The sequence below is a fragment of the Sphaerodactylus townsendi genome, linkage group LG04 (genome assembly GCF_021028975.2).
Source record: "Sphaerodactylus townsendi isolate TG3544 linkage group LG04, MPM_Stown_v2.3, whole genome shotgun sequence".
Classification (NCBI taxonomy): Eukaryota; Metazoa; Chordata; class Lepidosauria; order Squamata; family Sphaerodactylidae; genus Sphaerodactylus; species Sphaerodactylus townsendi.
Genome location: NC_059428.1, coordinates 76,597,272 through 76,610,227, shown reverse-complemented (window position 1 = coordinate 76,610,227; position 12,956 = coordinate 76,597,272). Strand labels below are relative to the sequence as shown.

Genomic DNA, 12,956 nt, shown 5'->3' with positions numbered 1-12,956 from the left:
TGCAAACCTTCGTTTAATTGGAGTCCCGAGGATGGAGGGTGAAACAGATATAAAACCAGCGAAAATTAATACAGTGAAACAATTCTATAAACATTCAAGCGACACCGGAATCGATAGATAGAGGCCCACAGAGGATTTTCTCAGGGAAACAGGGCACCAGACATTGTTGCACAAAATGCACTACAGAAGAGATCAAAGAGAGCACTATACAAGAAGCTGAGAAATGCTCAGCCTCCTGATGTATAAAGGCAAGAAATTTTTTGTGAGACAAGATCTCTCACCAGAAGCGCTGCAAATCAAAGAAAGCACTAATGCCTTTTGCAAAGCGTTCTATATAAGGCAAATAAAAAATTCTCATGGATCCTACCAATGGCGATCCACATTTTGAAAACAATCAAGAAGTATATATAGCAAGAACCCCAAGGGAGGCACAACAACTTCTGGATAAACTGAGTCTTTCCTTGGAAGCTGCAGAACCTCAGACAGACAGTGATTCGGAAGAAGAAGACATGCAGGACCAGGCTGCAACTTCGCAAGATACCAGACGTTCAAAGCGCCAAAGAAAGATAACATAAGTCAAGACTTCTTCAAAAATTCTTTTAAATGGCTATATAACATTTCACTCTAAGTACTAATAGAACTTAACTGAATAACAATCACTAACTAAAATAACTCTTGTATGTAGCTTTTAGAAGATATTAAAACAATAATCTGTTCTAACATTGTTTATTTTAACAATCTGGGAAAATTTCCCAGAAATTTGTTTTGAATAGCATTATCAAGCTTCAACACTGCTTCAGTAAACATCAAAATGGGCGGAATGCCCAGACAGAAAACTCTCTTCTGATGGAAAAATAGGTTGTAAAATGTAATCTAGTGGATATGTATGTATTAAGAAGTATCTTTTTATTTGAATGTTATAAGAATTTTTAAACTGATTGATTGCCATTAACAGAGAGAATTGTCTAAGAATATAAGCTGGGGGGGAGGAGGGAAGACCGCAGAAGCCGAAAATCCAAGATGTGGGAGGGAGGAATCTCTCCTCAGAACATCTGGAAAGGGGGGAAGGGGGGAAAACGAGGGAAAAAAATGAATGTGAAACAGCAGCAGGCCCGGAAAAAGTAGACAAAAAATATTACTTATGGCAGGAGATTTAAAACTTGTATCTGTAAATATTAACGGATTAAATTCCAATTTCAAAAGATTTAAACTAGCCAAACTAGTTAAGAAAGAAAACTGGGATTTGGTTTGCATCCAAGAAACGCATAAAAGAAAGAGAGATATTGCTCCTTTAATAAAGCTACCGGGCTGGAGAACCTTATGTGAATCAAAAGGCAGAGGGAAAGAAGAAGAATGGCGTTGCTATCTTAGCGAAAAATAATATAAACACACAACTGCAAAACATATTGAACGATCACAATGGGAGCTGGATTTTGTTACAAGGTTTTCCTTAATATGAGATACAAAATAACACTAATGAACTTATATGCATCTAACAAAAAAACAAAAGAGTTTCCTACAAAAACAATTTAACAGAGTACAAAGGGAATATAAAGGAGAAACATTAATAGTGGGGAGACTGTAATATGGATTTGAGGAACTTATAAGGGCTTTAAACAATGGAATATAACTAATATGTATGAGGAGATGGGGAAAACACAACAACCAACTTTCTATTCTAACAGACATAAAAAATTTACATACATAGACTATATTCTGACAAAAAAATTTTTATGGAGTCTATACAATGTGTAGAGATCCAGACACATAAAGAGTGGATTTCAGACCATGCTCCAGTGGTAGCTACATTCAGGCTGGCAAAAGAGGGACAAACAGTATAGATGGAGATATGATAATATTATAATGAAGAATGAAAAGAAATAAGAAGATTTTACAGGAAGGAATAAATAGTGTTACCTAGAAAATAGAAACACCGTCTCAGACAGGGATGTTGTGGGATACTTGCCTCGAAGGCAGTAATGAGAGAAATTGTGTATAGAAATACAAAAAAAGACAGAAAAAAGGCATTAAATAAGGAAAGACATCAATTAGTGGAAAAAATCAAAGACTGCAGAGATAAACTACAGAATAGAAATAATATAACAGACTATAATGAATTAAAACTACTAAATAAACAACTGGAAGAAGTGGATCAGTCAGAGTTATGGAAAAAAAGACACATGGGTCAAAAAATCAATTTCAAAGAACCAATATAAAGTCAATGGAAACAACTAGCCAATTATTTAAAAAGAAAAAAAGAAAGAAAAACAAAAGAGTTAAATCAATAATAAGTGAAAACAATGAAAGGAGAATAATAGGAAACATAAGAATTAGACAAAGGTTTGCACAGTTCCTATCAAAAATTATTTAAAAGGATAGATACAGAAAGGATAGAAGAAATACATAAAAAAGATCTAGCACAGGAGGAGAAACAAAGTATGGAGGAAGATATAACTTACAAGAAGAAATAGGCGAAGTAATACAAGAATTAAAGAACAACAAGTCTCCTGGTTTTAGATGGATTTACAGCAGAGTATTACAAAAGAAATGGCAGAAATAATTTAATACCTGAATTACAAAGGTTATATAATAAGATATTAAAGGGACAGAAAATACCAGAAACATGGAGAGAAACAGAAATAAGTACTATATTAAAACCAGGACGCAATCCAGAACAGGTTGAATCATATAGACCTATAAGTTTACTAAACCAGGATTATAAAATATTTACTAAAATGTTAGCCAGATAGAATAAAGGCAATATTACCAAAAATAATTGGTCAAGATCAATCTGAGGATTAAAATTGAAAGATAGAGATTATTAGCTATCCCACATAGAAATGTATTGAATGTGATGGAACATGGAAAGGATAAAAAATATGCCATGATAAAATTAGATGTCTATAGGAAGCATTTGACACAGTTAGCCATGCATATTTATTCCAAATAATGGAACAGGCCGAGGTTGGAAAGGGATTAATACTTGATATTAAAAGAATTATACAAAAAACAATAAAGCAAAGATTATGATAAACAATGGATGGTCGGAAGAAATTAGGATAGAAAGAGGTGTGAAACAAGGATGTCCGCTTTCTCCATCATTATTAAAGTAGCACAATGGAATACCTAGCCGGATAGAATTAGAAATACTTGGTAGGATCAAAGGCTATAAAATCAATAAAGAAGAAGTAAGAATAAAATTTATTTTAGATGATTTATTACTAATAACAACTAATCCTGTAAGAAACTTTAAAAGAATTAAAAATAATATTAGAAGACTTTCAAAAGCATTCTGGTTTGGTGGTTAATATGCAGAAGACTGAACGCCTGGGAATATATATTGAAAAAAAACTACTAGGGAAGGAAATGGTGAAGAAGAAGAGATTAAATGTTTAGGTATAACATTAACAAACAAGAAGAAAAAGATGTTTAAATATAATTTACAAAGTAATATGGAAAAAAAAAACGAAGCAATTAAAGGAGTGGCGAGAGAAGAATCTATATATTTCTAAGAGAATAGTATTATTTAAAATGAGTATAATGCCAAAACTCTTCTATCTATTTTAGGTACTTTGCGTTTAGAGATTAAGAAGAAACAATTTGAAGAATGGGACAAGAGAGATTAGAGACTATGGGCATTTTAATCCAAAGAAACCAAGAAGAATGATGAATAAAATAGTTTATATGTCTAAAAAACTAATGGGCTGGGGGGGCTCCCAAAGGTACAGGAATACTCTCGAGGGCATTTCAAATAAAAAGTTTGATGGGAATTCAAATAGATAAAAGAGACAGATGGATGAAGTTCGAAAATGGAAATAAATTTGAACACAGGTAGCTTTGAAATATATTCAAGTTGTTCAAAAATAGAAAGACAAAAATTAAAAGGCCCTAGAAAGGGTATCAATGGAAATCTGGGAGAAATGGAAGGGAAAATGGATGCCAGGGTTACTGGATCTTGACACCACTCGTGAGCATGGTTGGACAGGAAGGAGCACAAGCAATAAGATCTCTACATAGACAAGGGAATATACAAAGGTAGCACAACTGTACAATGAAAGAGGGAGAAATTAATACCCGTTTCCAAACTTTTTAGAGAAAGGAGGTAAAAGAAACTGGTTACTATTAAGAGGAATCTGGGAAAAGACAAAAGCCTCCAGGAGGGAGGAAGAGTGTATATAATGAAAAGTTGTATAAAAAAATATATATGAGAGAAAGAAAAGGACAAATCTTAGGTGTCTTATACAAAAACATGATAGAAGATCCAAGGATTTATGATGGGAATCATAATGGAAAAAAAATAGCAACAAGATGGAGTGAGAGACATAGAGCTTATTAAAAGGACTATAGACAATATAAATAAAATAAAAATAGATAAATATGCAGAACTAAGAGGAAAAGAAATTAATATTAAAATGGTATAGAACACGAGGAAGCAGTTGGCATATATGATAAGTGGACTCAGTCCGAAATATTTGGCATTGTGGAGATAAAAATGCAATATATACCCATATGTGGCTAGAATGTACAGAAGTAAAAAAAGATGTGGGGAAAATGTGATAAAATACATAGAAAAATATGTAAAGGTAAAATAAAAGATAAATATAGATTTACTATTTATAGGTATAGTGGATCATATTATAATAGAACAAAGAAAAAGAAAACTTTTCAAATTCATGATCAGAGCGGCCCATGCAGTAATAGCATTGGGGTGGAAGGACAAAAAAATCTGGACAATGCAGAAATGGTTGGAATACATATGGGAGCAAATACAATTAGAAATTTTCGACACAATGTCAAGAAATCAAATATGGCAAGAAAAACAAAAGGACATGAAGGAGATTTGGATGGAATTCAAAGACTGGCTAAACGAAATTGGAATTACAGAAGAAAAATGGACAAGAAGATTGAAAAGAATGGACCTGCTGCTGCGCATCTAAAGAAGAGAAGAAGAAGGAGGGGGAGGGGAAAAAGGGGGGAAAAAGATATGGAGGATGTATATAAAGTACACATTATAAATCTGTAATAATTCCAAAATATCAATAAAAATATTTTTTTAAAAAAATTGAGAGATCTTTACTGTTTAAAAATTTAATGTAGGAATTTACATGAGACAACTGGGCTGGCCCCAAAACTGTGGCAACTGAAGGGATGCTCTTCTGTTCACACAAAATGAACTTTGGTTCCAGCCCTGTGAATTCCTTATTGTAATAACACTTTATTGTAAATGTTCCATAAAATTGTTTAGTGTATTCTGTATTCAGAGAAAAAAAGAAAAAGTGCAAAATTCTGGCCATCACCGAGAACTATGGAACCAAGCAAATTGCATTATTTGTGTCCATATAGTGTTTGGGTTCATGTTAGGGCAAAGTAATGTAGAGCTTGGGGCAGAGATAACATTTGTCCAGGGTAAGCCTATGAGTAGTCACAGCAACCCTGTCTTAGGCTGTTTCCGCATGGCCACGCTGGGGGTTCGGTCGGCGTACATGATGCTGACCCAACCCCCCTGGGACCATTCGCACGAACGGTCCTGGTTGCGGTGGGGAAGACATGCGGCCTCCGCACAGGCTGCACCGTCCCCCAAACGCCTTACCATGTCCTCCGGCCTCTGGAGCGTCGCACAGGCCAGGGGACATGCCCCCCCTGCCCTGTGCGACAGCTTGGAAGTCGCAGGGCGAGGGGAGCATGTGCCCAGGCCTGTGCGACGAGTCAGAGGCAGGAGGACACGGTAAGGCGTTTGGGAAAGGGGGGGAATTGCGCCTTCCAGCCGCTGCCGTTCGCACGGCAGCAGTTGGAAGTTGCTGTTTCCCAAAAACCTCGCTTGGGGAATGAGGTTGGGAAACAGCGGCTTCACACCGCTGAGGGGGGGAGTGAGGGCGGTGCAGCTGCGATGCAGCTGCACCCTCCATGCGAACAGCTCCCTAGGGATGGGCCCGTGCGGAAAGGGCCTCTATTATAAATAAAATGATTACTTAGAAATGACAGCAATATTTTCACCGTTTTGCTTAAACAATTACTTCATACACCAGTGGTGAAAATAACAATTTATACTGAACACTGGGGAAAAACATATATCCAAAACTTGCTTCTAGTAAAAATAGTTTTACTCAATTTTTTAAAGTTAAAGCTGGATTTATAAAATCAGAATGGTTCATAAATCATTGTAAAGTCCTGAGGAATTCAGTTTTTGCTGTAAGTAGTAAGAATTGCAAATCTGAGCACCTTTGAACAAACCAAGCTATTCACTCTGCAGCATAACAAAGAACAGACATTGTAAAATACAACAATTTCTTGAACTCAGAGTTGAATGATAGATATTTTGTTACTTGAATAAACAGTCAAATTAACTTAAGTATCTGTAAAAATCTGTGCAGAGCATTTATGAATCTGGAAATGGAAAAAAAAAACTAATGCAAATAGGAGAAACCATTTTCCAATACAAGGTAAGAAAAAATGATTTTCCAATTACAAAAATGAATTCCATTTACACTAACCTTCAGGATCAAGGAGTTTCTCAATCCCCAAATGTCGTTTGGCTATGTTAAACGCATGGTCTAATCGCTGTATGTCTGACTGTTGGCAAGCAACACTGTCCCAGTCGAACAGGTCTGATCTGAAAAAGAAGTAGAGTAATTAAATTACTAATTCAATAACACTCTTCTTTATGGAAATGTTAACATTTTTAGTGTTGGAAAGCTGCATATGAGTAGAAAGTCTGCAAATCCATAATTCCCTTCCATGAAATTAAACAATCAAACAAGAAATCTAGATGACATCAGGGAACTACTACAACAGTATAGAATAGTTCATAGCCAAGGATCAAATTGCAACCTGCATAAACAATCTGTGGTCTTGTACTATTAATTTCAGTTCTCAATATATAAATAGTTCAACTAATTTTCAGCACTAATTTTAGCTCAGAATTATCCATTATGACAACAATGTTAAAGCCAAACAAAGAATGAGGTTCCCCCCCCAGATTTAATCAGATGTTGAACTTAATCAGAAAGTCTATAAATCAGTTCATTCCAAGCACATCATCTCTGCGCAAACAATGCATGAAAATTGCACATTACTCATCCTCCACTAGTCATCTGCCTCTTTAAACCACTGCCTTCTTCTATACATTGCTGACCATCCCTTGAGATTGTCATCCAATGCCTTGTTTCATCTCTTACTTGCCTGAACTCAAAAAAGAAAACAGGAACAGAATATTCTTACTTGTGTTGCTTTAGTTTTAGAATGACCTTCCATTGAATGTGTACCTGATGATGGATTTGCTTGTGTGTATCCAACCATCTGACTTTGCAGAATGGGACTTTTCTCCTCTCCTGTGAAATTTTAGTTTGGGGGTAATCAGATCCCAAAGAATGTTGATAAGGGTGACCCAACAGACATCATGTATTTCAGCTTCCAAAGGGCTTTAGACAGAGTACCTCACCAAAGACACTTGAGTAAATTTAGTTATGGGATGAGAGGCTTTTTAAAATGGATTTAAAAACATGTTAAATAGCAGTGTCTGGGACAGCTCCTGTGTTACCAAGTGTCACGTGATCAAGACTGAGGGCTCCAGCCTTGCCTCTAGAAATCCGGGTTCTTTTCCAACCAAATACTCCAACTGCTAAGTTTTTAAAGTCTTTATTTCAAATGATAAAATAAAAAAGATTGCTTTTACATAGTTTCCTCGGCATAATACATTCTCATAGGATTCCTTTGTTTCAAAACTCAGAGCCATGGGAGGGAGCTGGTTCCCTTAGCCTGGCCCAAGGTGGAATCTCCCTAGCCTTTGACTCTCATGGCTCAGGAAAACTCTGATCCGGCCACAAGGTAATTTAGACATTTTGAAGTTTACTTTTGCACAAGATTTCCAGATCTTTCTCCTGAGATCAAAGCTACTTCTCATGCCTATGTTACCTTTTGGTTTCTGAATTTCTCCATCACACCAAGTTTAAAGAGGATACAGGGCATGGAAATGGTAACACCAGTATCCTCAACCACAGTTGCTGGCCACTGGAGATCCTCCCAGTCCCAGGCTGTTCTGAGAGTGGTCAAGAAAAATGGACAACAGAAGGCAAGTAGGTGTTTGATACAAATACCTAAAGGTGTCAGGAACAATCCCATGGGGAGCAAGGAACCAGATAAACAAGCAGGGTTGAAATATTTTGAACAGTTCCAGTTGCCATTTTTTGCCATATTTTAAAGGGGCACTGCAGAACTGGAAAATAGTACAGAAGAGTAAAACCCAGATGATTAAGCAGCTGGAACACTTTTCTTATGAGGAGAGATAAAGACTTTTGTTCTGTTTTGTCTGGTGTTCCCTCACTGATTCTTATTTTCCTCCTCCTCTGTGCTTCTATATGTTTTCTTTTTATGAATTTATGTGTTAGGTCTTATTTAGTTGTTTTAAAACTTAAACACAGACTTCAGACATTCAAAAGCATTATATGTGTGCATGTACACACACATTTAATGCTTTGGACTGCCAAATCCTGAGGGAGGGGGAGATATGCAGTGGCTGGGCTTTGCCCAGCCTCACTATCTCCACAGAGGTTTGAAGTGTCATGACCAACGAGAAAGTAGACAACCTCCTCTGACAGCAGTGACAAGCCTCTATACAGCCCAGTGGGTTGTGCCACCCTTATTGCTGGTATAAGTCCACATCAGCAAAAGGGGGCAGTTCCTGGGTTGAAGGGGCTCAGAAAGCCAACTAAAGTTGGCTTTGTCCCTTTGAATGGCCCATTGGTGCCAGCTCTGGGGAAAAAACAAAAACAAAAATGATCCCATCAAGGGATGGGGAGATACAGCCTGCAAAATTTCCTTCTCATGCATTGGCACAAACCTGTGCATGGTTCACACTTGGATGACTGGAAGCTGTTCATCTCTATCATTTCACTCTTTTGTAAAACATCCTAATAAGCCATTAAGTCTCATAAAAAAGCCTGTCATTTCCACTCTGGAATCCAACCTACCATTTCCATATAGCTAAAGTTACAGATCTTATTTTAAGAACCATATTTTGTTCTACATTGAGTCACATTTGCTTCTGGAGCCCTGGGGTGTATACCTATGTTGTAAAGGGAACAATTTGTTTGTGGTAGAGTCTCTATTAACTGAATGTTGTGCAAATGGATGTGCTCAACTTCCCCTTCCTTCTGCATCCCAACCCCAAAAAACCAACACTTCAAATCAGGAGACCCTCATAAAAATACCACTTAGTGCAGGGTTGCATGAGTGAGAACCAGATAAAATCAGTTCCTTTTCTTATAAGAATGGAAATGACAAGTTTTCCTGTTGAGAACAATAGATGATGCTGGAATGCTCACTGGACATACTAAGATCCAGGAATGTCAACTAATTTGCATGGGTCTCACTGAAAATATATTACTGCACACAGAAATTACAGTGATTAAAGAATGAATTTAGAATGACAGTTCTGTGGGCATGAAAATACTGCTCTGGGGCCTGAACGACAGAACCCAGAACGAATGGATAGTCAGTCCAGTCCCCTCAACACTTCTTTTGAGGAGTCTCCTGGGGGATCTGTTGGAGGTTCTGTGTGACCCCACATGTGAGCCCACCTTAGTCACCCTCTTTTTTGCTCTGCTGCTGGAAAGGTTGGCCAGGGGTTGGCCCAAGGGTGCCCCGGTTGTGTGATTGGGCTGCTAAGAGATACAGCTGCTGGTGACAATACCCTCAACTGCACAAACTCTTCTCAACATCTTCCTGTACCCCTTCCTATGCCCACCCTTTGTACTGTGTAAGCTAAGGGTCTGCTTGGGGTCCCACAAGAGGACTGCTGGGACCCTTGCCAATTCCATCAGCTACCCAAGGACATGAGACAGAACTCAACCCCTTTAATGGGTTTGGATGTGTGCTACAGACACAAAGCCAGAATCTAAGCCCAAGCCCCTTCCCACCACCAGTGACAAGTGCTGGGCAAGGCTACCCATGCCCATAAACCCTTTCTTGATTCTGCCTGCTCTCAGGAGTTGCCACACAACACTTGGTTGGAATGTTACAGTGAGGTGGCTGGGGATGCTGATGCAGTTGGTTGTCTAGAGCAGGGGTAGGGAACCTGCGGCTCTCCAGATGTTCAGGAACTACAATTCCCATCAGCCTCTGTCAGCATGGCCAATTGGCCATGAGTGATGCAATGGCCATGAGTGATGTGACAGTAAAAACAACCACAAAAATTAAGTTAGGATGGGATGTAGCTAGTGGTAAATAAGCACATTTTGAGCTATCTTGATTATGCAACACACCCATACTTGCATGTGTGTACACATGCCTTTTGCAGAATTATTGACTCTCATGGCTTTGCATCACTCGGGCCAATTAGTAGTCAAAATGTCTAGGAGCTCTTAGGAAAAAGACTAAGAAGGCAGGCAAGCACTACTACTTCCACAGTTGTTCTCACAATAAATTTAACTTTGACTCCATTTTTGGCTGGGGGGAATGTTTCTACAAAAATATGTTAAACAGCATGGAAAACTTCAAAAATATGCCTGTGTTTTCTAAACAGGTCAAATCATCATTGGCAATTTTCACAGTCCTTCTATAGAAGTCATTATTCTGACTTCTAAGTATCTGTTTTAAAAGTATGAACTGGGAGGATGGAAATCAGATTCTGCTGGCAATGGAAATAATAGCAATTTTGCAGTAGTGTAGTCAAATTAGTATTACATTATGTAGTTTTCCAAATAATATTGGGTGATTATTTTCAGGCTAGGCTTAAAGTCACTGTTGCCAGCTTCTAATGCCTAAATACAAGACTTGTTATGTTGCTATTAAGAAGGTTATGTAATTAAAACCTCACACTATTATTCACCAACTCTGGTAGCTACCAGCTTATGCTTGTTGCTGTTATGTACAAACACAAGGGTGGGGGGGGTTGTTAAACATTCGTGAAGCAGCTTGAATGTGGCAGAACACAAGAAGAAGCAACTGTTTTGCAAGTATATTAATATGCTATGCAGTAGAGTTGTCAATTCCTCAATGCGGGCTGGGCAACCCCTACTCCCAAGTCCTATTGCCCACCATGGCTGTGGATGGCAAGATGAGAAATTTCTTTTCTTTTTTTTTAATCAGCATGATGAAAGCTCTAGAATCACCAAAAGTTCTATGGTTTTAACATTTTATTGGAAAACGTGTGTCAATACTATTTGGTACGTGTAAAAGAACTTGAAATATGTATGGTAATTCTTGACTCAACTTCCAAAATCACATTTAGTCAGATATTATTACCACAGTGAACAACTGTTCTCCCACTACTATATACTATTTTAGAGAGCCATTATGGTGTAGTCATTAAAGAGCTGGACTGGGATCTAGGAAATCCAGGCTTGAATCCCTGGTACCAGGTACCATGGAAGCCTGCTGGGTGACCTTAGTCAATAAAATGGTTTGGTTATGGCCAAAATCTTACTGCACAGACAAGAGTGACTGTTGTGTTTTAATTAGCAAGCCTTTATTGGCATAGACAACAGTACAACAATAATAAAAAAACAGATTAAAAAGCATATACAATACAGGAAATAAATGTTAGGTCGAAGGAAATCTACTGGCGTTTAGTAATTTCCAGGAGAAAGTCTGCCACTATCATACAGAGAGAGACTGTTGTGTCGTTATTTTGGTTATGGGACTCTGAGCAGTAGCAGTCCCACTCTTGGGTGGCAAACAAATATAAAATTACTATTTGTTTTATTTATTTATTTTATTAAACTTATATTCAGCCACCAGCAATTCCCAAAGCTAACTTTTGTCACTTTTTTAACTAGATGTGATGTAGTGCCACTGCTGCAGGACCCTATGGCCCCACCCACAAACCTCCTGCCAGTTGCCAGGCTGTCTGGCACCACAGCAACTCAGTAAAAGGGATGGTGAGAAACCATGACCCTCTAATTTTCATATCTAGGAAACCTGTGCAGTAGTGGAAGCCACTACTGGCTTCTTCTAAGGATAAGAAAAGCTATCTAATTATTACTGTCTCAAAGTAATGTTTGCTAGTACACAACAAAATGTTTTGTTGTATATGGAAATAGGGTCTGAATTGGCTGAAACAGCCCGAGAATGAGGTGAAAAATGAATCTGTCACTGAGAAAGTCTAACCATTTTATTATTATTAAGACAAAGGAGATATAACAGAGCAGTACAGAATTACAAATGGTGCAAAACTAGTAGATGCATTTGTCTGGAAACACTGTCAAGTTTAGCCATAGAAAGTAAGTTCAAGACAAAAAATATAATGCAATACATAATTATCTAATGAAACACATTACCACAAGTTGTGGCAATCATCAAAGCTTAGGATGCCTTTTCTAATGTTCCATGTTGCTTGGAAGTCAGGATTAGGGAATTCACTCAGGTTCCTGCTTTTAGATTTGTATAAGAGAGATAGATGTACTCAAAACAACATCTGTTTATTAACAAAATGATAAAGGGGTGGTCTTTTGGGGTGGGGGAGAGGGATTAAAGTTAGTGTTAGTGTAAGGTTAGAATTAGGGTTTTTGGGGTGTGGGAAGGCCTTTTGACGTGGGGGGAGAAAGTGATGGTTACAGTCAGGGTTAGAGTTAGGGTTTTTGGGGCATGGGAAGTGAGGGAGGGGAGGGAGGGGTTGCATGCAAAGATGGGGAGGGAGTGGGAGGAAGTCTCGCATCTGTACATGGCCCACCTACCCTAGCAGAGGGAAGGGTGGCATGCAAAGGAAGGGGGGATGGGTGGCATGCAAGGGAAGGGAGGGGGCTCAGCATCTGGACATGGCCTACCCACCCTAGCAGAGGGGAGGAAGGGGGAGGCGTGGCATGCAAGGGAAGGGGAGTGAGTGAGGGGAGTGAGGAAGGGGTGGCATGCAAGAGAAGGGAGGGGGCCCAGCATCTGGACATGGCCCACCCACCCTAGTGAAGGGGAGGGAGGGGTGGCATGCAAGGGAAGGGGAGGGAGGGGTGGCATGCAAGGGAGGG

General features: G+C 38.5%; 1 protein-coding gene across 2 annotated transcripts in view; it reads right to left on the bottom strand.

Moving 5' to 3' along the window:
- DMD (dystrophin) overlaps positions 1-12,956 on the bottom strand; it is a 1,175,169-nt gene that overhangs the window by 848,668 nt on the left and 313,545 nt on the right. For both annotated transcript variants that reach the window (XM_048495459.1, XM_048495460.1), the window contains exon 7: positions 6,492-6,610. In XM_048495459.1, coding sequence (XP_048351416.1) covers positions 6,492-6,610 — 119 coding nt within the window. The remainder of the gene's footprint in view (positions 1-6,491; positions 6,611-12,956) is intronic.